Below are 20,960 nucleotides of genomic sequence, written 5' to 3'. Positions count from 1 at the left end.
TGGGGGGGAGGCTTGGAGAGAGACCTCTTGGATTCCAAGCTGTCAAAAAGAGCAAAACCACCCTGGGAAGCTGCTCTCCCTGCCCAGGGCTGCAGGTGGTTGTCTGCAGAGCTTCCCTGCTGCAGGTCTTGGGCCCTGAGCCCTCCTCAGCCACCACTAAAGACTCTTCCCAGACAAACCTTTGCTGACCAAGCCCTGAAGATTCCTCCCCCAAAGCCTTTTGGGTTGCACTTCTCCTTCCTTCCCAGCAGCCTGGACCTGGAATTGCCACTGAGACAGGGCTGGGATGGGCCTCAAGCAAGAGGCCAGGGTGGGAAGGTTGAAGGAGTTGCCTTTGGGATCAAGGTGGCCCAGCAGGATTCCATGGTGGCCATCCCCACAGGTTGCCTCTTGTCCAAGGATCTGTGGGCAGCAGAGCAGAGGGAGGGCAGAAGTGTCCTGCTGAGGCTGGGAGGTGTCCCTTCCTGCTCCCTGCTGGTGCAATATTTTCTGGGCTCTGTACATATATAAATAGTTGGAGGGCATTAAAAACTCTTCCAAACGAGCTCCTTCCCTCCCCTCTCACTGCTGGAGGGCATCTGAGCAATGCTCAGCAAGAGCTAAAGGCTGGGGGGCAGGAGGCTGGGGCTGGCATCTGCTGAGTGGTGCCCAGGGCCAGGCCAAGGGGCACAAAGTGGAGCCCAGGAGGTTCCCTCAGGAGAAACTTCTTGCCTTGGAGGGTTCAGAGCCCCTGGAGCAGGCTGCCCAGAGAGGTTGTGGAGAGCTCCCAACCCCCCCTGGGCACTGTGCCCCTGGGCAAGCTGCTGGGGGTGCCCTGCTGGAGCAGGAGGGGGCAGGAGATGCCCTCCAGAGGTCCCTTCCCACCTCTCCAGGCTGGGATTTGGTTGGGATTCTGACTTTTCCCCACACAAATCCTCCTTTGACCACTCCCAGCCCCATTTTCCACTCCCAGCTTTTTGTTCCCAGCCTCTCTCTGGCAAGGGGAGCCAGCAGCTGCTGCCTCCCTCCTCCTGTGCCCAAGGCCTCTCCTCAGGTGGCCAAGAGGTCTCCCCTGTGGCCCATGCCATGAGCAAGCCTCCTATCAGGGCCTGACAAAAGGAGGGAGATGCAGAGGGGGCCAGGCTGGCAGGAGCTGTGCCAGAGCAGTGCCAGAGCTGTGCCAGCCTCTGCCAAGGCTGCAGAGTGCCAGGAGCCTTCTCTTGACTCCCAGCCCAAACCCCACCCCGGGCTGGGGGTTTCTGTGCCCCTCCAACCTTCTCCCTGCCAGCCTGGGAGGGGTGAAAGGCAGAAGCTGTGGGTGGCTGCAGCCCTCCTCCTCCTCGGGGCCCTTTTGCCCTGGTCACTGAATTTGGTTTTGCTCAGCTGGCTTCTGGTGATGAGGTTCCTGCTGCTTCCCTCCTTGGGGAGCTGGCTCTGAGTGATGGCTGGAAGGGGGTGGGGAGGAGATGGGATTGTGGGATTCAGCTGGGAAGTAAATGAGCTCTGAGACTCCAGGTCCCCTGCTTTCTCCTGCCTGTCCTTCCCCTGCTTTCTCCTCCTTGTCCCCTCTCCTGCTTTCTCCTCCTTGTCCCCTCTCCTGCTTTCCCCTCCCTGCCTTTCCCCTCTCCTGCTTTCTCCTCCTTGTCCCCTCTCCTGCTTTCTCCTCCTTGTCCCCTCTCCTGCTTTCTCCTCCCTGCCTTTCCCCTCTCCTGCTTTCTCCTCCTTGTCCCCTCTCCTGCTTTCTCCTCCTTGTCCCCTCTCCTGCTTTCTCCTCCCTGCCTTTCCCCTCTCCTGCTTTCCCCTCCCTGCCTTTCCCCTCTCCTGCTTTCCCCTCCCTGCCTTTCCCCTCTCCTGCTTTCTCCTCCCAGCCTTTCCCCAGCCTGCAGCTGCTCTCCCTGGCAGAGGGAGTCCCACCAGTGCCCCAGCCCCGGGGGTCACAGGGCTGAGGAGCTGCTCTGGAGGCTCTGAGGTGCCCCTCGAGGTGTTTAAGGTGCAAGGAGCTGCTCTTTGTCTTGTGGAGAGCAAAATCCCTCCTGGCACCCAAACAGAGCACACAGAAAGGTCTGGAGTTCACCTGCAGCTCCTAAGTGAGGCAAACTGGGAGCAACTGGGATCTCTGTGACCTTACTGGGGTGCTTGGTCTCACTCCTGATCTGCAGACAAAGAGCTGAGAATGGATTGGGGAGGGCTCAGCTCCTCCCCTGGCACCAGGACAGCTTTGGCTGCTTTTGTGTCTGGCTGCCAAATCACTGCCCCCCGAGGGAGCTGCTCTCAGGCAGCTTTGAGCTCAGGCTTGGTGCCTCCAGAGCTCCTTCCCATCCTTCCCATTCCTTCTCCATCCACCCTTCCCTGCTCTCAGGCAGCTTTGAGCTCAGGCTTGGTGCCTCCAGAGCTCCTTCCCATCCTTCCCATTCCTTCTCCATCCACCCTTCCCTGCTCTCAGGCTGCTTTGAGCTCAGGCTTGGTGCCTCCAAATCTCCTTCCCATCCTTCCCATTCCTTCTCCATCCACCCTTCCCTGCTCTCAGGTTGCTTTGAGCTCAGGCTTGGTGCCTCCAGAGCTCCTTCCCATCCTTCCCATTCCTTCTCCATCCACCCTTCCCTGCTCTCAGGCTGCTTTGAGCTCAGGCTTGGTGCCTCCAGAGCTCCTTCCCATCCTTCCCATTCCTTCTCCATCCACCCTTCCCTGCTCTCAGGCTGCTTTGAGCTCAGGCTTGGTGCCTCCAGAGCTCCTTCTCCATCCACTCTTTCCCTTCCCTTGCTCTCAGGCTGCTTCCCCCCCCCCAGCAGCCCTCTCCTGCATCTCCCTCCGTGGGGGCTGCTTTGCTGGGGGCTGCAGCTCCTCCTGCCCATCCTTGCAGCTCATCCTCAGCTGCCTGGGCCCTGGAGTTGGAAACTCCCCTGGTGGAGCTTCCCCCACCCCTCCTGGGATGAGCTGCATTAATTAGAGCATCCCTAATGCTCAGCAGGCAGGGCCCTGCCAGCACTGTGGTGTGCAAGGAGGGTTCCAGGGGCTGCCTGGATGGAGCCTGGGGTTTGGTCTCTGTCATAGAAACAAATCCCTGGAGAACAGAGTGCCCAGCAAGGGAGGTTCTGCTGCCCCCTCTGCCCTGCTGAGGTCACCTCTGGAGTGCTGGGGCCAGGGCTGGGCTCCCCCCCAGTTGCAGAGGGACTGGGAGCTACTGGGGAGAGTCCAGGGGAGGCTGGGAAGGTGCTGAGCAGCTCTGTGAGGAGCAAAGGCTGAGAGCTCCCTGGGGGGTGCTGAGAGCCTGGAGCTGAGCAGCCCCAGAGGGGATCTGAGCAATGCTCAGCAAGAGCTAAAGGCTGGGGGGGGGTCAAGAGGCTGGGGCTGGCATCTGCTGAGTGGTGCCAAGGGGCACAAAGTGGAGCCCAGGAGGTGGAGCTGAGCAGGAGGAGAAAGTTGTTTGGGGTGAGGCTGCTGGAGGCCTGGAGCTGCCCAGAGAGGTTGTGGAGTCTCCTGGTGTGGAGAGCTCCCAACCCCCCCTGGGCACTGTGCCCCTGGGCAAGCTGCTGTGGGTGCCCTGCTGGGGCAGGGGGGGTGCAGGAGATGCTCTCCAGAGGTTCCCTTCCCAGCCCTCCATGCTGGGATTTGGGGGATCTCTGGCTGTGAGGAGCACCCCTGGGTGCCAGGCTGTGCTGGGTGTCAGCATGAAGCTGGTTGTGAGGCCACCACTGAGCAGCTCCTTCCCCACAGCCTCTTGGCTGTGCCAATTAGAGAAGTTTGGATGGGAAGTGAAGCAAAACCTCTGGGAGCTGCCAACTTCTGCTGCTCAGTGGCTCTGAAGCTGTGGCTCACAGCAGAGGACCTCTGGCAGCTCCTTGCTTGAAGGCAGACAGCAAAGCTCTGCTCCTGTCAGAGCTGCTCCAGGAGGACACAGCCCAGCTGGGAAACCATTCCCAGGAAGGCTCTGGAGATACCTGTGCTGCTTCCTGCCTTTGACAGATGTCTCCTGGCAGCCCTTGCTGCAGAGCTAAGACACTGTCCCAGCTGCCCAGGGTCACCAAAGCTCCCTGGCACAGGCAGCAGAGGAGACAGAGGCCCAGCCCAGCATCACCACCAGCTCCAGGGCCTGGGGAAATGTCCTCTGCTGCCCCTTGGGCTTTGGCTTGGTGCTCCCAAGCAGCAGTGCTTGAAGCTCCTCCAGAGCCACCACCTTTGGAGGCTGCTTTGCATCATTTCTGGTCTAACCAGTTCCCCCCCTGCCACTTCTGGACAGCTCTGAGCTCTCTCCAAGCCCTTGGCACCAAGCTGAGGGATGGTGCTGGGTGGGTGGGATGAGGGCTCTGGAGCTGCTCTCTGCTGCTCAGCCAAAGGAAGAGGGGAGGGAGGAGAAGGCAGCTCAGGGGCAGAGATCCACCCTCGGGAGATGAAGCCTGCAAGGAGCAAGTTCTGCAGCCCTCTGCCAGCGGGGGAGAAGTGATGCAACTCCCAGCAAGAATTGCTGAGCTGCTCCTCCAAACAAAACAGACTCCTGAGGCTGCCAAGGGCTGGGCAGCTGCTCCCAGAGGCTGCTCCTGTCTGCACCTCCCTCCCACAGGTGAAGCTGCAGCTCTGTGCCTGCTCTCACCTCCTCCCCAGCACAGACAGGGACCTGCTGGAGAGGGCCAGAGGAGGGCACAGCAATGCTGGCAGGGCTGGAAGCCCTCTGCTGGGGGGCCAGGCTGGGAGAGTGCAGCCTGGAGAGGAGAAGGCTCCAGGGAGACCTTCTGGAGCCCTTCCAGTGCTGAGCAGAAAGCTGGGGACAGAGTTTGGAGCAGGCGGGGCAGGACAAGGGGAGGGATGGGTTGGAAGTGCAAGAGGGAGATGGAGAGTGGAGAGAAGGAGGAATTGGTGGTGCTGAGGGTGGGCAGAGCCTGGCCCAGGCTGCCCAGAGAGGTGGGAGATGCCCCCTGGCTGGCACCAGCCCAGCTCAGGCTGGTTGGGGCTGTCCCTGCTGGGTGCAGGAGGCTGCTCTGGGTCACCCTGGAAGGTCCTTTCCCACCCAACTCAATCCCCCCCCGAGACTCCCTGGACCCCTGGTGCTGACACAGCTCCTGGATTACCCCAGACCAGCTCCAGCTCAGCCCAGGCTGGGTTCTGTGAGCAGCTCCTCCCTCCTCAGGCAGCGCAGGGCAGCTGGCACCTGGCACAGGCTGTCCCCTCTCTGAGCCCCCAGGGCACCAGGCTGTGACACACGGAGGCTCCTTCCACCCCCTCGGTGCTCAGGCAGCCTTTGCAGGCATCAATTTCCTCCCTTCCCTCTCCCCTCCCAGCCCTTCCAGGGATTTCTGCGGGGGACAAGGAGAAGCCTCTGACTCCCCTGACCTCTGCTGCCTCCTGGGAGGCTGAGGGCTGGGGCTGAGCCCAGAGAGGAGGGTCTGCAGCTGCCCTCCTGCCCGCAGGGGTGAGGCATATGGGGGTGACAGTCACTGAGAGCAGGGGACAGGAGAGGAGATGTCTGCTTGTGGAGCCTCCCAGCTCCTGGGAACTTTATGGCTTCGGAATATTAAGAGGCAGCAAAGTTAATTAAGCTCCAGAACAAAGCCAGAGCTGCTTGGCTGCTGGGGAGGAGGAAACAGCAGGGACAGGGATCAAGAGTTGTGTCACCTCCAGCCCCTTTGTCTTCCACCTTCCAGCAGCAGCTAGGGAAGGAGGCTGAGTTTGGGCCAGGGAAGGGTTCAGGGGCAGGAGTTTGGGCCAGGGAAGGGTTCAGGGGCAGGAGCTTGGGCCAGGGAAGGATTCAGGGGCAGGAGCTTGGGCCAGGGAAGGGTTCAGGGGCAGGAGCTTGGGCCACGGAAGGATTCAGGGGCAGGAGCTTGGGCCAGGGAAGGATTCAGGAGCAGGAATTTGGGCCAGGGAAGGATTCAGGGGCAGGAGTTTGGTGGCTGAGCTGCAGGAGCAGCCTTGAGTCCTGCTGGGGACTGAGCCTGGGACAGCTCAGAGCAGTGCTGGTGGCACCAAGTGCTCTCTGTCACCTGAAGTCATGACCTGAAGTCAGGAGCTGGAGGGGGGAGGCTGCAGGGCAGCTGGGGAGGGGCCTTGTGCAAGGGGTTGTGGTGCTAGGATGAGGAGCAATGGAGCTGAGCTGGAAGAGGGGAGGCTGAGGCTGGAGATGAGAAAGAAATTCCTGACAGGGAGGGTGGGAGGCACTGGAATGAGCTGTCCAGAGAGGTGGAGAGGTCTGGAGTTGTTCAAAGCCCTCCTGGACTTTGGGATCCTGAAGCAGCTGCTGGTGGTACCCTGCTGGAGCAGGGGGGGCTGGGGGAGATGATCTCCAGGGGTCCCTTCCCACCCCCACCAGGCTGGGATGCTGTGAAGGTTGGCTGGGGAGATGCTGGTCCAAGCTGGATCTTCCCCAACCTGCCTCCTGCTCCTGGGGCTTCACTCTTTTGTTTCCAGCCTCCTTCAACTCTGTGTCCAGCCCTACTCAGAGGAGGAGGAGGACGAGGCAGGGATGGAGGAGGATGAGGCAGGGATGGAGGAGGACGAGGCAGGGATGGAGGAGGATGAGGCAGGGATGGAGGAGGACGAGGCAGGGATGGAGGAAGATGAAGCAGGGGTGGAGGAGGACGAGGCAGGGATGGAGGAGGATGAGGCAGGGGTGGAGGAGGATGAGGCAGGGATGGAGGAGGATGAGGCAGGGATGGAGGAGGACGAGGCAGGGATGGAGGAGGACGAGGCAGGGATGGAGGAGGACGAGGCAGGGATGCAGGAGGACGAGGCAGGGATGCAGGAGGACGAGGCAGGGATGCAGGAGGACGAGGCAGGGATGGAGGAGGACGAGGCAGGGATGGAGGAGGACGAGGCAGGGATGGAGGAGGACGAGGCAGGGGTGGAGGAGGACGAAGCAGGGATGGAGGAGGATGAGGCAGGGATGGAGGAGGATGAGGCAGGGATGGAGAAGGACAAGGCAGGGCTGGAGGAGGTGGAGGATGAGGCAGGGGTGAAGGAGGAGGATGAGGCAGGGCTGGAAGATGATGAGGCAGTGATGGAGGAAGAAGAAGCAGGGATGGAGGAGGTGGAGGACTAGGCAGGGATGGAGGAGGTGGAGGACAAGGCAGGGCTGGAGGAGGACGAGGCAGGGATAGAGGAGGATGAGGCAGGGCTGGAGGAGGTGGAGGATGAGGCAGGGGTGAAGGAGGAGGATGAGGCAGGGCTGGAGGAGGTGGAGGATGAGGCAGGGCTGGAGGAGGTGGAGGATGAGGCAGGGGTGAAGGAGGAGGATGAGGCAGGGCTGGAAGATGATGAGGCAGTGATGGAGGAAGAAGAAGCAGGGATGGAGGAGGTGGAGGATGAGGCAGGGCTGGAGGAGGTGGAGGATGAGGCAGGGCTGGAGGAGGTGGAGGACGAGGCAGGGATAGAGGAGGATGAGGCAGGGCTGGAGGAGGTGGAGGATGAGGCAGGGGTGAAGGAGGAGGATGAGGCAGGGCTGGAGGAGGTGGAGGATGAGGCAGGGCTGGAGGAGGTGGAGGATGAGGCAGGGGTGAAGGAGGAGGATGAGGCAGGGCTGGAGGAGGTGGAGGATGAGGCAGGGGTGAAGGAGGAGGATGAGGCAGGGCTGGAGGAGGATGCTTAGGACCTCCAGCTCCCTGCTACCCAGGTGATCTTCCCCCGGTGCCAGCGCAGCTTCGGCAGGAGGTTTCTGGGGCTAATCAAGATGGACACACAAACAAAACAGCATCTCTGCATCTCCCAGCCAGCAGAAAGGGAGAAGCAGATGGGCCAGAGGAGGCAGGGAGCTGCTGCTAAATGGATTGATGGAGAGGCCTTTAAGAGAGATGGATTGGAGAGGGAGCCGCTGGAGGAAAGGGCTGGGGCGGCCACGCTGTGAATGGGGCAGGGGCCCGGGGAGAGGATGGGAAGGGAGAAAGGCCTGCAGATAACAGATGGATGGACACAAAGACTGGAAGGGAAGAGAGGGACAGATGGACAGGCAATAGAGAGAGTCAGGAGAAGAGAGGGATCTGGACATAATTAGATTGGATCCGATTATGACAGACTCGATTAGAGCAATATTATGATCAGCAGCTTCTGTCGCTATTTGGCTTGGGGGGGGGGAGGGAACAAAGCCAGGGAGCCACGTGTGGAAGGGGGCCGAGCAGGGCCGAGGGGAGCCGGCCAGGATGAAAGGGAAGGAGGCTCCTTGGGAAAGCTGTCAGTGGGGGTGGTGACAGATTGTCTGGGGATGGAGCACCAGGGCCGTCTGTCACCGGCCCCTCCCAAAACCTGCGCTCGGTGAAAGCCAGGGAGACAAAGGAGAGGAGAGGGAGAGGGAGAGGGAGGGGAGAGGGAGAGGAGCTGAGCCAGGGCAGCCCTGAGCTGCTGCCACTTGCCAGGAGATCCTGCCCAGAGGCTTCTTCAGGGTGAGGAGAAGAAAGGATGATGGAGAAAGGAAGGCTGAGGGGAAACTTGCTGGCTCTCTACAGCTCCCTGAGAGGAAGCTGGAACCAGGTTGGGCTTGGGCTCTTCTGCCAAGGGACAAGAGACAGGACAAGAAGAAACAGCCTCAAGTTGCCCCAAGAAAGGTTGAGGATGGACCTGAGGAACAATTTCTGCCACTTCAGGCTTGTCCAGGCCTGGCCCAGGCTGCTCAGGGCAGTGGTGGAGTCTCCATCCCTGGAGGGGTTTCAAAGCCCTGGAGCTGTGGTGCTGAGGACCAGGGGTTGGTGGTGCCCTGACAGTGCTGAGGACCAGGGGTTGGTGGTGCCCTGACAGTGCTGAGGAGCAGGGGTTGGTGGTGCCCTGACAGTGCTGAGGACCAGGGGTTGGTGATGCCCTGACAGTGCTGAGGACCAGGGGTTGGTGATGCCCTGACAGTGCTGAGGACCAGGGGTTGGTGGTGCCCTGACAGTGCTGAGGACCATGACCTGGAAGGTCTCTTCCAACCAGAAGGATTCCATCTTTCAGTGATTCCAAGCCCTCGAGCAGGAGCCTGCTGAAAGCAGCTGAACCCTGCCTGGATGCCTCACAGTGCCGTGGCCATGAGGCCAGCACAGCTCAGGCCTGGTGCCCCCCGGGGGGAGGCTCCAGCAGCCAACTCCTCTCCTTCCCTCCCCGGGCAGGGTGCCCAGCACAGCCCAGCATCAGCTGCAGAGAGAGCTGGGGGGACCCTGCTGGCGTCCTGGCAGGGGGAGAGGAGCTGGGGCTGGCCCTGGGGGTGGGCAGGGAGCAGGAGAAGAGGAGGGATAGGGAAGCCTGGAGGAGAAACAAACCCAAAGAGGCTCGAGGGGGGCTGCAGCAAGGAAGAGGAGGAGGAGGAAGGGTGGGCAACAGGGCTGGTGAAGGCTGCACACAGCCCTGGGGGCTGCTTGTGGGGATACACATGGGAGGAGTGTGGCACACGTGTGGGAGCCAGGGTGGGCACAGGTCACATCCCACACCTTGTCCCCTACCCCTTGTCCCCCACATGCTGCCCCCCATGCAGCCCCCACACGTTGCCTCCTGCCTGTTGCCCCCCACAAGCTGTCCCCAACATGCTGTGTCCCACCCCTTGCCCCCCACCCATTGTGTCCCACCCTTTGCCCCCCACCCACTGTGTCCCACCCTGTGCCCCCCACCCTTTGTGTCCCACACCTTGCCCCCCAGATGATGTCCCCCACCCGTTGTCCCCACTGCACTGCACCCCAGGGGTTGCATCCCACGCACTGTCCCCCACACTGTGTCCCCCTCTTTGTCCCCCCCACATTATTGTCCCCCACCTTGTCCCCCCCACGTCGTGTCCCCCCACGCTGCCTCCTGCTCGTCCTGCCCCCTGCCTCGTCCCCTGCAGGCTGTGCTCACCCCGGGCCGTCCCCGGGAGCCGCTCGGGGCCACTCTGGCTCCGCAGTCGGTGCCATGGCAATGGCCAAGGCAGCTCCTCGCTGCCACCTGAGCCCCGCGCCGCGGCCCCCGCTCGCCCCGCACAAGCCCCGGGACCATCTGGAGCTGCGTGCCACGGGCTGGAACCCACCCAGGTGCCCGTGCCCATCACCTGGGCTTCCCCCGAAAGCTGGGGACGGGAGGAAGCAGCTCCCCAGGGCCTGGGAAGGGAGATGAGGAGGGGGAAGCAGCTCCTGGGAAGGAGAGGATGGAGGTGGGAGAGGAGACTCCAGCGAGAGACCCGCGGGGAGGACACGGGCGTGGGGCGGGGGCCGTGGGGATGCCAGAGCAGGGAGGGTGTGGAGAACGAGGCCAAACTGGAGTAGATTTCCTCAGGATTGGAGGTGAGGGAAGGGGGAGAGGCAGAGACCAGGGCTCCGGAGATCTTTGTGCCCTGCTTGGTCAGAGATCGGCGTCCCAGGGCTGGCCCCGCGGCTGCTGGGCACCGATTCCTGCCTCTTCCCTCTCCAAACCTGACCCCAGGTGAACTTTCCACCAGGTAGGACCTAGGGCATGGAGGCTGCTGCCGGTGGAGCCTCTCTGGGAGCTGCTCCTCATGGTCCGGGCACCCACCAGCGCCCACCTGCACCACGGAGCCGGGAATCATGCAGCTGTGGGCACAGGGACAGGCGTGAGGGGGCACAAGATGGGTGCAGGTATGTGGTGGCACAAGATGGGCAGTGCCCAGCTCACAGGGACACTGTGTGGTGGCATGGGATGGGCACAGGTGTGTGGTGGCACAGCATGGATGTCCCCAGCTCACAAGGACACTGTGTGGTGGCACAAGGATGGGCACACTGTGCAGGGGCGCAGGATGAGCAGTGCCCAGCTCACAGGGACACTGTGCAGGGGCACAGGATGAGCAGTGCCCAGCTCACAGGGACACTGTGTGGGGGCACAGGATGGATGTGCCCAGCTCACAGGGACACTGTGTGGTGGCACAAGGATGGGCACACTGTGCAGAGGCGCAGGATGAGCAGTGCCCAGCTCACAGGGACGCTGTGTGTGGTGGCAGGGGTTGGATGCTGCCCAGGTCTCAGGGGCACAGGTGCGTGGTGGCACAGGAGTGGCACAGGTGCGCGGCGGCACAGGACGGCCACGGCCCAACACGCACGGACGCGGCTGCAGGGGCTGCCCACGCGTGGGAGCCGCGGGGGAGGCTCCAGCCCCGTCCTGCCTCCCCTGCCGCGGCTGCTGCCCAGCTCCGTGCCGGCTCCGCGCCGCTCCCTCGCCCCTCTCCCCCTCTCCGCCTTATGCAATATGCATTGCCGAGCAGATGTCGCTTCTCCCGGAGCACCCCCACCCTCCTCCCTGCCTCCCTCTCCCCCAACCCCACCACCTCCATCCACCCTCCAGGACCACATCCAACCTCCACCTCCCTCCTCTCCCGGGGGCTCCAACCTCCCGCACAGCCAATGGCATCCCCCTGCCTTTACTTGAATATTTATGAGGGGGGGGGCACCAGCGCGGCCAATGAGGCAGCCGGGGTCGGCCCGGCGGGCGAGGTTGGGGTCTATATATAGAGTGTGGGGCACATGCCCACCGTGGGGTGCCCATCACAGCCCCCTGGCCCTCTCGCACTCCTGCCCGGGGAGCAGCAGCAACATGTCCTGGCCCCAAGGCCGCTGGGGTTCTCCCTGACAACTCCCCCCCGGCCCCGAGCCCAGCCCGAGGAGGAGCAGCACCCCCCGAGAAACTTTCTGCCTCTTCAATGAGCCTGGAGGTGCCTTCCTCCCTGGATTACTTGGAGCTTCATCCTGCTGGGAGAGGGAAGCCAGAAACTGGGAATGGTCATCGGCTTGAGGGTAAGGTGGAGGTCCTGGGGATGGGAGAGCTCCCGGATGCTGCTGTGAGGTTTGGGGGTGCTGAAGTGGGAGAGTGGAGGGTGGGGAGGGGAGATGAGCGGCGTGGGCCGTGGGGGAAGGTCCACACGAAGCCGCGGGGCTGGCCTGGGGAAGGGGCTTGACCTCGGAGCCAGGCTGAAAGCACAGCCCCAGGCGGCTGGGCGCTGGCACAGGTCCTGTCTGAGAGGGAAAGGGACAAGGAACCTCCGGTCAGGTGGCTTAGAGAAGGTCCCAGATGCACTTTGTGTGGCCAAGGAGTCTCCAGAAATTGTCCAGCAGCCGGTTGGGAGCTCCAGGAGAAGCGAGGAGCTGGGGTGCAGCCCAGCACGGGGGGCTGCTGGGGCTTTGCTGAGGGCAGGGCTGGAGCCAGAGTGGGTCTGAGTGAGGTCCTTGCCCCAGCTGAGTTTGGGATGGTGGCAGGAGATGGTTCCTCTGAAGGTAAGGGTCAGAAGGAAGCCGCTCAGGGCATGACTCCCCCACACTCTGGTGAAGCTGTTTGAGGACCAGGCTGACCCCGTGGAGCTCAGGACTTTGGGTCCAGCACTGAACCTTCTCTTCATGCCCATGCTCTGGTGCCTCCTGCAGACCTCCCTCTGCGACTGAGACCCTCCCTGTGCAGGACTCCTGTGTGGAGCACCTTAAAGTCAGCCTCAAGGACACCGAGACAGCCACAGGGACCTGTCCCACAGCCTGCAGACTGTGCCAGAGCAGTGACTGCCCCTGGGCCAGGTCTCCATCCCCATCTGCCTGAAGAGAAGAGGGTTTGCCACCTGCCCTGCCCCGGGATGAGATGCCAACCTCCTGCCTGGTGTCCCAGGAGAGGGCAGGAGGTGGTTGGTTGTCTCCTGGCCTGCCCTGAGCTGCAGCGATGGGGCCGGCAGGTAGTGGAGCTGCTCGGCAGGGTCTGGTTCAGCAGCACACGGACAGCACCCGCGGCAGGGTGGGACAGAGCAGCACCTGGGCTTGGAGAGCAGGAACGGAGCAGGGCCCGCCTGGTGCCTCCAGAGCGGGGTCAGAGGGAGGCAGGAGAGTGCTGAAGCCAGAGCAGGAGGTCAGGTGCAGGTCCCCATCCCCAGGAGCAGAGAGGAGCTGGGCACAGGCAGCATCACCTTGGGTGTCTACGCAGCAGCTTCTCACCACAGCCCAGGAGCTGCCAGGGCAGAGCTGCCATGGTGCATATCCAGCCCCAGAGCTGAGCTTCAAGGCTGGGGAGGACCTGCTGAGGGACCTGGGGGTGTTCAGTCTGGAGAAGAGGCTGAGGGGAGACCTCATTGCTCTCTACAGCTCCCTGAGAGGAGGCTGCAGTGAGGTGGGGGTTGGGGTCTTCTGGCAAGGAACAAGGGACAGGACAAGAGGAGATGGCCTCAAGCTGCCCCAGGGAGGTTCAGGTTGGCCATGAGGAACAATTTCTGCCCTGCAAGAGTGGTCAGGGACTGGAACAGGCTGCCCAGGGAGGTGATGGAGTCCTCATCCCTGGAGGTGTTCAAGAAATGTGTGGCCATGGCACTTGGGGCCAGGGTTTGGTGGCCATGGTGGTGCTGGGTTGATGCTGGACTGGAGGATCTCAGAAGGCTTTTCCAACCCAAACCAGTCCATGATTTAGTCTCCATTTCTCCATCCCATGGCTCATTACAAGCTTGTCAGCCCTGAGACAGGGAACATGTTGGACATTGCTGCCTGGCTGCCTGCCCAGCCTGGCTCCAGCTCTTCCAGCAGCACCAATTCCCCACCTGAAGTTTGTTCCCTTTCCCCTGCTCCATGCCTGCCCAGCTCCTGCAGCAGGATCTGCTTTGCCCAGCTCTGTTTCTGGAGTGCTGGAGGCACCTGGCAGGGTTCTGGAGATGTGTGGGGAAGGCAGCAGGAGAGAAGGAGGGGAGGGGAGAGAAAGAAGAGAAAAAGGAAAAGAGAGAGGAGAGGAGAGGAGAGGAGAGGAGAGGAGAGGAGAGGAGAGGAGAGGAGAGGAGAGGAGAGGAGAGGAGAGGAGAGGAGAGGAGAGGAGAGGAGAGGAGAGAGGAGAGGAGAGGAGAGAGGAGAGGAGAGGAGAGGAGAGGAGAGGAGAGGAGAGGAGAGGAGAGGAGAGGAGAGGAGAGGAGAGGAGAGGAGAGGAGAGGAGAGGAGAGGAGAGGAGAGGGAAAAGGAAGGGAGAGAAGAGAAGGAGAGGAGAGGAAAGGGGAAGAGAAGAGAAGAGAAGAGAAGAGAAGAGAAGAGAAGAGAAGAGAAGAGAAGAGAAGAGAAGAGAAGAGAAGAGAAGAGAAGAGAAGAGAAGAGAAGAGAAGAGAAGAGAAGAGAAGAGCAAAAGGGGAAAGGAGAGGAGAGGAAAGGGAAAGGGAAAAGAAAAGGAGAGGAAAAGGAAAGGGAAAAGGAAAGGAGAGGAAAGGGAGCATGGAGAGGAGAAGAAAGGGAAAGGAGAGAGGAGAGGAAAGGGAAAGGAGAGAGGAGAGGAAAGGGGAAGGAAAGGAGAAGAATGGGGAAAGGAAAGAAGAGGGAAGGGGAAAGGAAAGGGGAGGAAAGGGGAGAGGAAAGGGGAAAGAAAAGGAGATCAAAGGGAAAGGGGAGAGGAGAGGAAAGGGAAAGGAGAGAGGAGAGGAAAGTGAAAGGAGAGAGGAGAGGAAAGGGGAAAGGAAAGGAGAGGAAAGGAGAAAGGAAAGGAGAGGAAAGGAGAAAGGAAGGAGATGAAAGGGGAAAGGAAAGGAGATGAAAGGGAAAGGGGAGAGGAGAGGAAAGGGAAAGGAGAGTGGAGAGGAAAGGGGAAAGGAAAGGAGAGGAAAGGGGAAAGGAAAGGAGAGGAAAGGGGAAAGGAAAGGAGATGAAAGGGAAAGGGGAAAGGAAAGGAGAAGAAAGGGAGAGGGGAGCGGCAGCGTTCCCGGCCGCATCCCGGGGGAGCCTGGAGCCGGCGCCTGTTTGGCCACATCCAGCAGGGCAGCTGCGGTGGCTCCCATCTGCTGGGGTGCCCGGGTCCGTGACAGAAGGACTCATTTAGCACCCCCCTCCCCTGGCCCCTGCAGGCTGCTTCTCCCCTTCGCTCATCCACCACCTGTCACCTCCCCAGGGAGCCAGCAGCAACCATTGCCACCTTCTCCTGGAGCCACCCCACCGGCTCCCTGCGACTGGGGGGCCTGGAGCCCCATCCCGGTCCAGCAGGGATGGGATTCATGGATGGCACTGGGGTGGAAGGGACCCTCCAAGGGTCCCTGCAGGCAGCAGGGACACCTCCAGCTCGAGCAGGCTGCCCAGGGCCACAGCAAGGCTGATCTTGAACATGGAGCCTCCACCACCCCCTGGGCAGCCTGTTCCAGCCTCTCCCCACCCTCACTGTGCAGAGCTTCCTCCTGGTGTCCAACCTAAACCTGCCCTGCTCCAGTTCCAAACCACTGCCCCTCATCCTGTGCCCTACTCTGGCTGCAGGGATGGCAGAGCAAAGAGCCAAGTTCTCCAGCTGCATAGGATCATGGAATGGTTTGGGTTGGAGAAGCTCTCTGAGATCACCCAGGCCAACATCAACCCAACCCCACCCTGGCCCCCAAACCCTGGCCCCAAGTGCTGTGGCCACAGGGTTCTTGAACACCTCCGGGGCTGGGGACTCCACCACCTCCCTGCCCAGATGCCCAGATGCCTGCCCAGACATCTCTCCTGTCTGCCAGGAGCTGCCTGGCACTGAGTCCTCCCTGCCCTTCTGTTTTGCAGAGCACGCCGGAGGAGTTGGGCTCTGACACCTGACAGCTCCACAGCCAGGTCCTGCCACGGCTGCAGCAGGACAGCCCCCGGGCCCTGGAGGAGCTTCCCCCCTCCCTTCCTTTATATGCCTCCTCCCATCTTCTCCCCCTCCCCTCTTGCCAAGGTTGCCACCTGCCCAACCACTTCTGCGGGGCAAAGGGAGGCTGCGTGTGATGAGGAGGAAGAGGAGGAGAACAAGCAGACGCTCGCCGTGACCCGGGGCCCTTCTCTTTAAACCAGAGCAGCTCAGCTTCGCCACCCCAGCCTCCTGCCACCCCCCAGCTCTGCAGCACCCAGCCCCGGGGTCCTCCTCGTCCTCTCCCACCATGATGCTCAACTCGGAGCAGACGGAGCTCGACCTGCCCCCGGCTCACTCCGAGGCCGAATCTGTCTTCAGCGACTGCGGCGGCGGCGGCGGCGGCTCGGGCGGCACCGAGGACTCGGCTGGCACCGGGCTGTGCCCTCAGTCCCGGGTGGCAGAGGCAGGGGAAGCGGTGAAGAAGGAGCTTCAGCACCTGAGCCGGGAGGAGCGGCGGCGCCGGCGCAGGGCCACGGCCAAGTACCGGACAGCCCACGCCACGCGGGAGCGGATCCGGGTGGAAGCCTTCAACATGGCCTTCGCCGAGCTGCGCAAGCTGCTGCCCACCCTGCCCCCCGACAAGAAGCTCTCCAAGATCGAGATCCTGCGCCTGGCCATCTGCTACATCTCCTACCTGAACCACGTCCTGGACGTCTGAGCTGCCTCCTGCCCCCTGCCCGCCCGCGGCGGCCCTGGCCCGGTGGGCACCGAACCCAGCGCTGGGCTCCGGCCGCCCCTCTGCCGCCCTCGAGCCTACCTTGGGCGTCCGGAAAGCTGTGCCTGTGTCTGTCTGTCTGTCCGAGTGGACCAAGTCCCCAGCTGCCTCCTCTACTCCACATCTAAACTCTCTATCTCCCCCCGCCCTCCACCGAGCCCACGTCCGTCTGTCTTTCCGTCCCGCCTGAGCCCAGCTGGATGTTTGCTCCATCGTCCATCTGTCTGTCCTTGCTGGATCTGCTGCCTGAAGCCTGTGCTGACCAAGTGTGCTCCTGACGTCCGTCTGTCCTTCTGCTGCTCATCCTCCTGACGCTGAGCCCACGTCCGTCTGTCTGTCCACTCCCCCTGACCCACAACCACTCAGCCCAAGCTCTTCTTTTGAACGAGCCACAAGAAAAGGGAGCTGAGAAGCACTGCAGCACCAAGCAGCGCCGGGGGCTTGTCTGTCTGTCTGTCTGTCTGTCTGTCCCTTTGATCCTTCCACCCCCAGCTGTCCCCCCCAGCACGGCCAGTTTGGGCATTTTGTCTCTTTGCTGCTGTTCTGCCCCTGGCATCGTGCTGGGCACCTAAAGGACCACACCAGGACCATCCTGTCCACAGAGGGACCACAGCCCAGGAGCATCCTGGGGCTGGGAGCAGCTCCTGGGGGGCTGCCCCAGCTTTGCATACCCCGCGAGGAACCCCCAAGTGTGGGGCAGGCCTGGTGGGACCTAGCCACGTTTCCCACAGGTGCCAGCTGGGGATGGGGCAGGAGGATGCTGCTCCCTCACTGTGCTGCCTGCCTGCTGCCCCTGCCAGGCCTGGAGCAGTCCCTGGGGGCTCTCCAAGCCCCTCACCCCATCCCCCCTATTGCACATTGGGGTCACCCCAAAGCTCAGCAGCCTCCTGCACCCCAGCCTTTGCTGCTCCCCCCCCTCCTTTGCACTAGTGCACAAGTGTGAAGCACCCCCAGACCACCTCCCCAGGCCACCAGCCCTCCCCACGCAGCACTTCAGCCCTCCCCACTCTTCCTCTTCCTCCCCTTGGTGACAAAGGCCTGAGTGGGGTCGCAGCCCAGCACTGGGGCACACACTGGTGCTCAGCATCCCCAGCATCCCTCATCTCCTTCAGCTGGTGCTGGGGAAGGGGCTCATGTGCAAAGAGGCTTTGCCCCAGGGTGCCATGGACCCCCCCCCCCCCCCAGTTCACACCAGTATGGCACTGGTGCTGCCTCACCTTTCCCGGGGGTGAACTGCACTTTACCTGCAGCTGGCAGGGCAGTGGGGGCAGAGAGGGGGGCAGCAGGCAGGGCCCCTTGGCCCAGCTCCCAGCAGCTGGGGCTCTCCCAGGCCCCCTCCAGGAGTGGATCAGCACTTGGGGGGTGAGGGGAGGGAAGGGAGCAGCAGAGCCCACAGGGCAGGCTGAGGCTGGGGGCAGCTCGGTGCAGGAGCAATTGCTGTGCTGTGCCTGCTTGCTGGGTGCTCCTGGTTTGGGGTTCAGTTTGCACTGGCAGTGCCAGGGCACAGGCAGGGTGCCCCGGGTGGGGGCAGTGGGGCTGTGCTCAGAGCTGAGGCTGGGGAGCAGAGGCACAACCTGGCCCCCGGGGATCACTTTGGGGCTGCTCCTCATGGAGCCTCACGGGGCTGCTGCTGGGGGGAGCTGGACCTTGGTGTGCCAGAGGTGGAGAAGTGGTGGTGAGAGGCTCAGTGCCATGCCCTGCAAGCACCAGCAGACCCCAGAACCAGAGCAGGGGGTCCCACTCTGCCCTCTGGGGTCCCACTCTGCCCTCTGGGGTCCCACCCTGCCCTCTGGGGTCCCACCCTCCACCTTTTGCCCTCCCGAGGTGTTGCCTGCTGCCCACACAGGGGTGCCCAAGCCCTGTACCCCCAGCTGGGTCTTTCTGGGACCTCACAAACCTCCTGGCTCCATCCCACCTCATACCTCTGCCCCCACCCCCTGCCAAGCCTTGCTCTGTACCTCATTGCCCCCTCCCCATCAGAGCAGGGAAGATGATTCCTACCTCTGTCACCCCCCAGCCAGGGCAGGGGCAGAGCAGAGCAGGGCAGGGCAGGTCAGGGCATCCCCTCCCCCCACCCCCCCCCACTCCCACCCCCCCCCCCCCCGTGCCAGGAGGATATTTATTGAATTAATTTATTGAGAAATAGGTTTATTTATTTGCTGTGTTGTGCACTTTTGGGAGAGGGATCTAGAAAATGGACAGGAAAAGAAAAATGAGGAGGAGGAGGAGGAGGGTGGAAAAAAAACAACCAACCAACAAATCAAGCAAGCAAGCAAGCAACCAATCAACCAACCAACCAACCAACAAATCAACCAAGCAAGCAAGTAAGCAACCAATCAACCAACCAACCAACCAACAAATCAACAAATCAACCAAGCAAGCAAGTAAGCAACCAATCAACCAATCAACCAACCAACCAACCAACAAATCAACAAATCAACCAAGCAAGCAAGCAACCAATCAACTAACTAATCAGCTAACCAAGTAATAAACCAACCAACCAACCAACCAACCAACCGAGTAACAAACCAAGGAACCAACTAACCAACCAACCAACCAACTAACCAACTAACCAAACAACCAACCAAACAAACAACTAACCAACTAACCAACTAACTAACCAACCAAGCAAGCAAACAATCAACCAGCCAAGCAACCAACCAACCAACCAACTAACCAACCAACCAACCAACCAACCAGCCAAGCAACCAACTAACCAGCCAAGCAACTAACCAATCAACCAACCAACCAACCAACTAACCAATCAACCAACCAACTAACCAATCAACCAACTAACCAACCAACCAACCAAGCAATCAACCAGCCAAGCAAGCAACCAAGCAAACAACTAACCAACCAACCAACTAACCAATCAACCAACCAAGCAACCAACCAACCAACTAACCAATCAACCAACTAACCAACCAACCAACCAAGCAACCAACTAACCAACCAACCAAGCAAACAATCAACCAGCCAAGCAAGCAAGCAAGCAACCAACCAACCAACCAAGCAATCAACCAAGCAATCAACCAACTAATCAATCAACCAATCAACCAACCAACCAACTAACCAATCAACCAACTAACCAATCAATCAACCAACCAACCAACTAACCAAGCAATCAACCAGCCAAGCAAGCAAGCAAGCAACCAAACAACCAACCAACCAACCAAGGAACCAAGCAACCAACCAAGCAACCAACCAACTAACCAAGCAGTCAACTAACCAACCAACCAACCTATTAACCAACCAAGCAACCAACTAACCAACCAATCAATCAACCAACTAACCAACCAACCAACTAACCAACCAACCAACCAAGCAAGCAACCAACCAACCAAGCAACCAACTAACCAACCAACCAACCTATTAACCAACCAAGCAACCAACTAACCAAGCAACCAAGCAAACAATCAACCAGCCAAGCAAGCAAGCAACCAACCAACCAAGCAATCAACCAACCAATCAATCAACCAACCAACCAACCAACCAGCCAACCAGCCAACCGACCCCGCCCAGCCAAGCCCACCCCTCGTATGTCTCTGTCTCGGCCCTTCAGGCTGTGTGAGGATTTCCTGAGGAAGCTGGGGAGGGGCTGGGAGGGGACAGGAATTAAACTGCCAGCAAAAGAGAGATCTGGAGGGCACTGTGCCCAGCCTCACCCTCTGCTCTCTGCTTTATTTCATCCCAGGGTTGCCCCTGTCCCTTCCCCAGGCTCTTAGGTGGTGCTGGAGGATTCCCCACGCAGGTTGTGGCCATGCCCAGACTCACAGAGTGCCCAGGGTTGGAAGGGACCTTCAAAGGGCATCTTGTCCAACCCCCCCTGCAGTGAACATCCCCAAGCAGAGCAGGCTGCCCAGGGACCACATCCAGGCTGATGTTGAATGTCTGCAGGGATGGAGTCTCCACCACATCCCTGGGCAGCCTGTGCCAGTGTCTGACCTCCCTCACTGTGCAGAACTTCTCCTGATGTCCAACCCAAACCTTCCCTGCTCCTGCTCCAAACCACTGCTCCTCATCCTGTCATCCGAGGCCCTTCTGAAGAGTCCCTCTCCAGCCTTCCTGGAGGTCCCCTTCAGATGTTGAAATGCAGCTCTAAGGTCCCCCTGGAGCCTTCTCTTCTCCAGGCTGAACAGCCCCAAATCCTTCCAGCCTGAGCCCCAGTTCTTCCAGCCTGAGTCCCAATCCTTCCAGCCTGAGTCCAAATCCTTCCAGCCTGAGCCCCAACCCTTCCAGCCTGAGCCCCAATCCTTCCAGCCTGAGCCCCAAATCCTTCCAGCCTGAGTCCAAATCCTTCTAGCCTGAGCCCCAAATCCTTCCAGCCTGAGCCCCAACCCTTCCAGCCTGAGCCCCAATCCTTCCAGCCTGAGCCCCAAATCCTTCCAGCCTGAGCCCCAATCCTTCCAGCCTGAGCCCCAAATCCTTCCAGCCTGAGTCCAAATCCTTCTAGCCTGAGTCCCAAATCCTTCCAGCCTGAGCCCCAAATCCTTCCAGCCTGAGCCCCAATCCTTCCAGCCTGAGTCCAAATCCTTCTAGCCTGAGCCCCAAATCCTTCCAGCCTGAACAGCCCCAAATCCTTCCAGCCTGAGTCCAAATCCTTCCAGCCTGAGCCCCAATCCTTCCAGCCTGAGCTCCAACCCTTCCAGCCTGAGCCCCAAATCCTTCCAGCCTGAGCCCCAACCCTTCCAGCCTGAGCCCCAAATCCTTCCAGCCTGAGTCCCAAATCCTTCCAGCCTGAGCCCCAAATCCTTCCAGCCTGAGTCCAAAT

The 20,960-nt window shown here is 60.9% G+C and overlaps 1 protein-coding gene across 1 annotated transcript; it reads left to right on the top strand.

The window, feature by feature from the left end:
- Window positions 1-15,721: 15,721 nt before the first annotated feature.
- Window positions 15,722-16,132, top strand: NHLH1 (nescient helix-loop-helix 1). Its single transcript, XM_054398562.1, has one exon. The coding sequence runs from the start codon at window positions 15,722-15,724 to the stop codon at window positions 16,130-16,132; it is 411 nt and encodes a 136-aa protein (XP_054254537.1).
- Window positions 16,133-20,960: the final 4,828 nt, after the last annotated feature.

Source organism: Indicator indicator, unplaced genomic scaffold (assembly GCF_027791375.1).
Source record: "Indicator indicator isolate 239-I01 unplaced genomic scaffold, UM_Iind_1.1 iindUn_scaffold_64, whole genome shotgun sequence".
Taxonomy (NCBI): Eukaryota; Metazoa; Chordata; class Aves; order Piciformes; family Indicatoridae; genus Indicator; species Indicator indicator.
This window is presented reverse-complemented; position numbering and strand designations above follow the sequence as displayed.

Excerpts from the sequence above, each read along its gene's own strand:
- NHLH1 (XM_054398562.1), top strand. The coding sequence starts at position 15,722 with ATGATGCTCAACTCGGAGCAGACGGAGCTCGACCTGCCCCCGGCTCAC.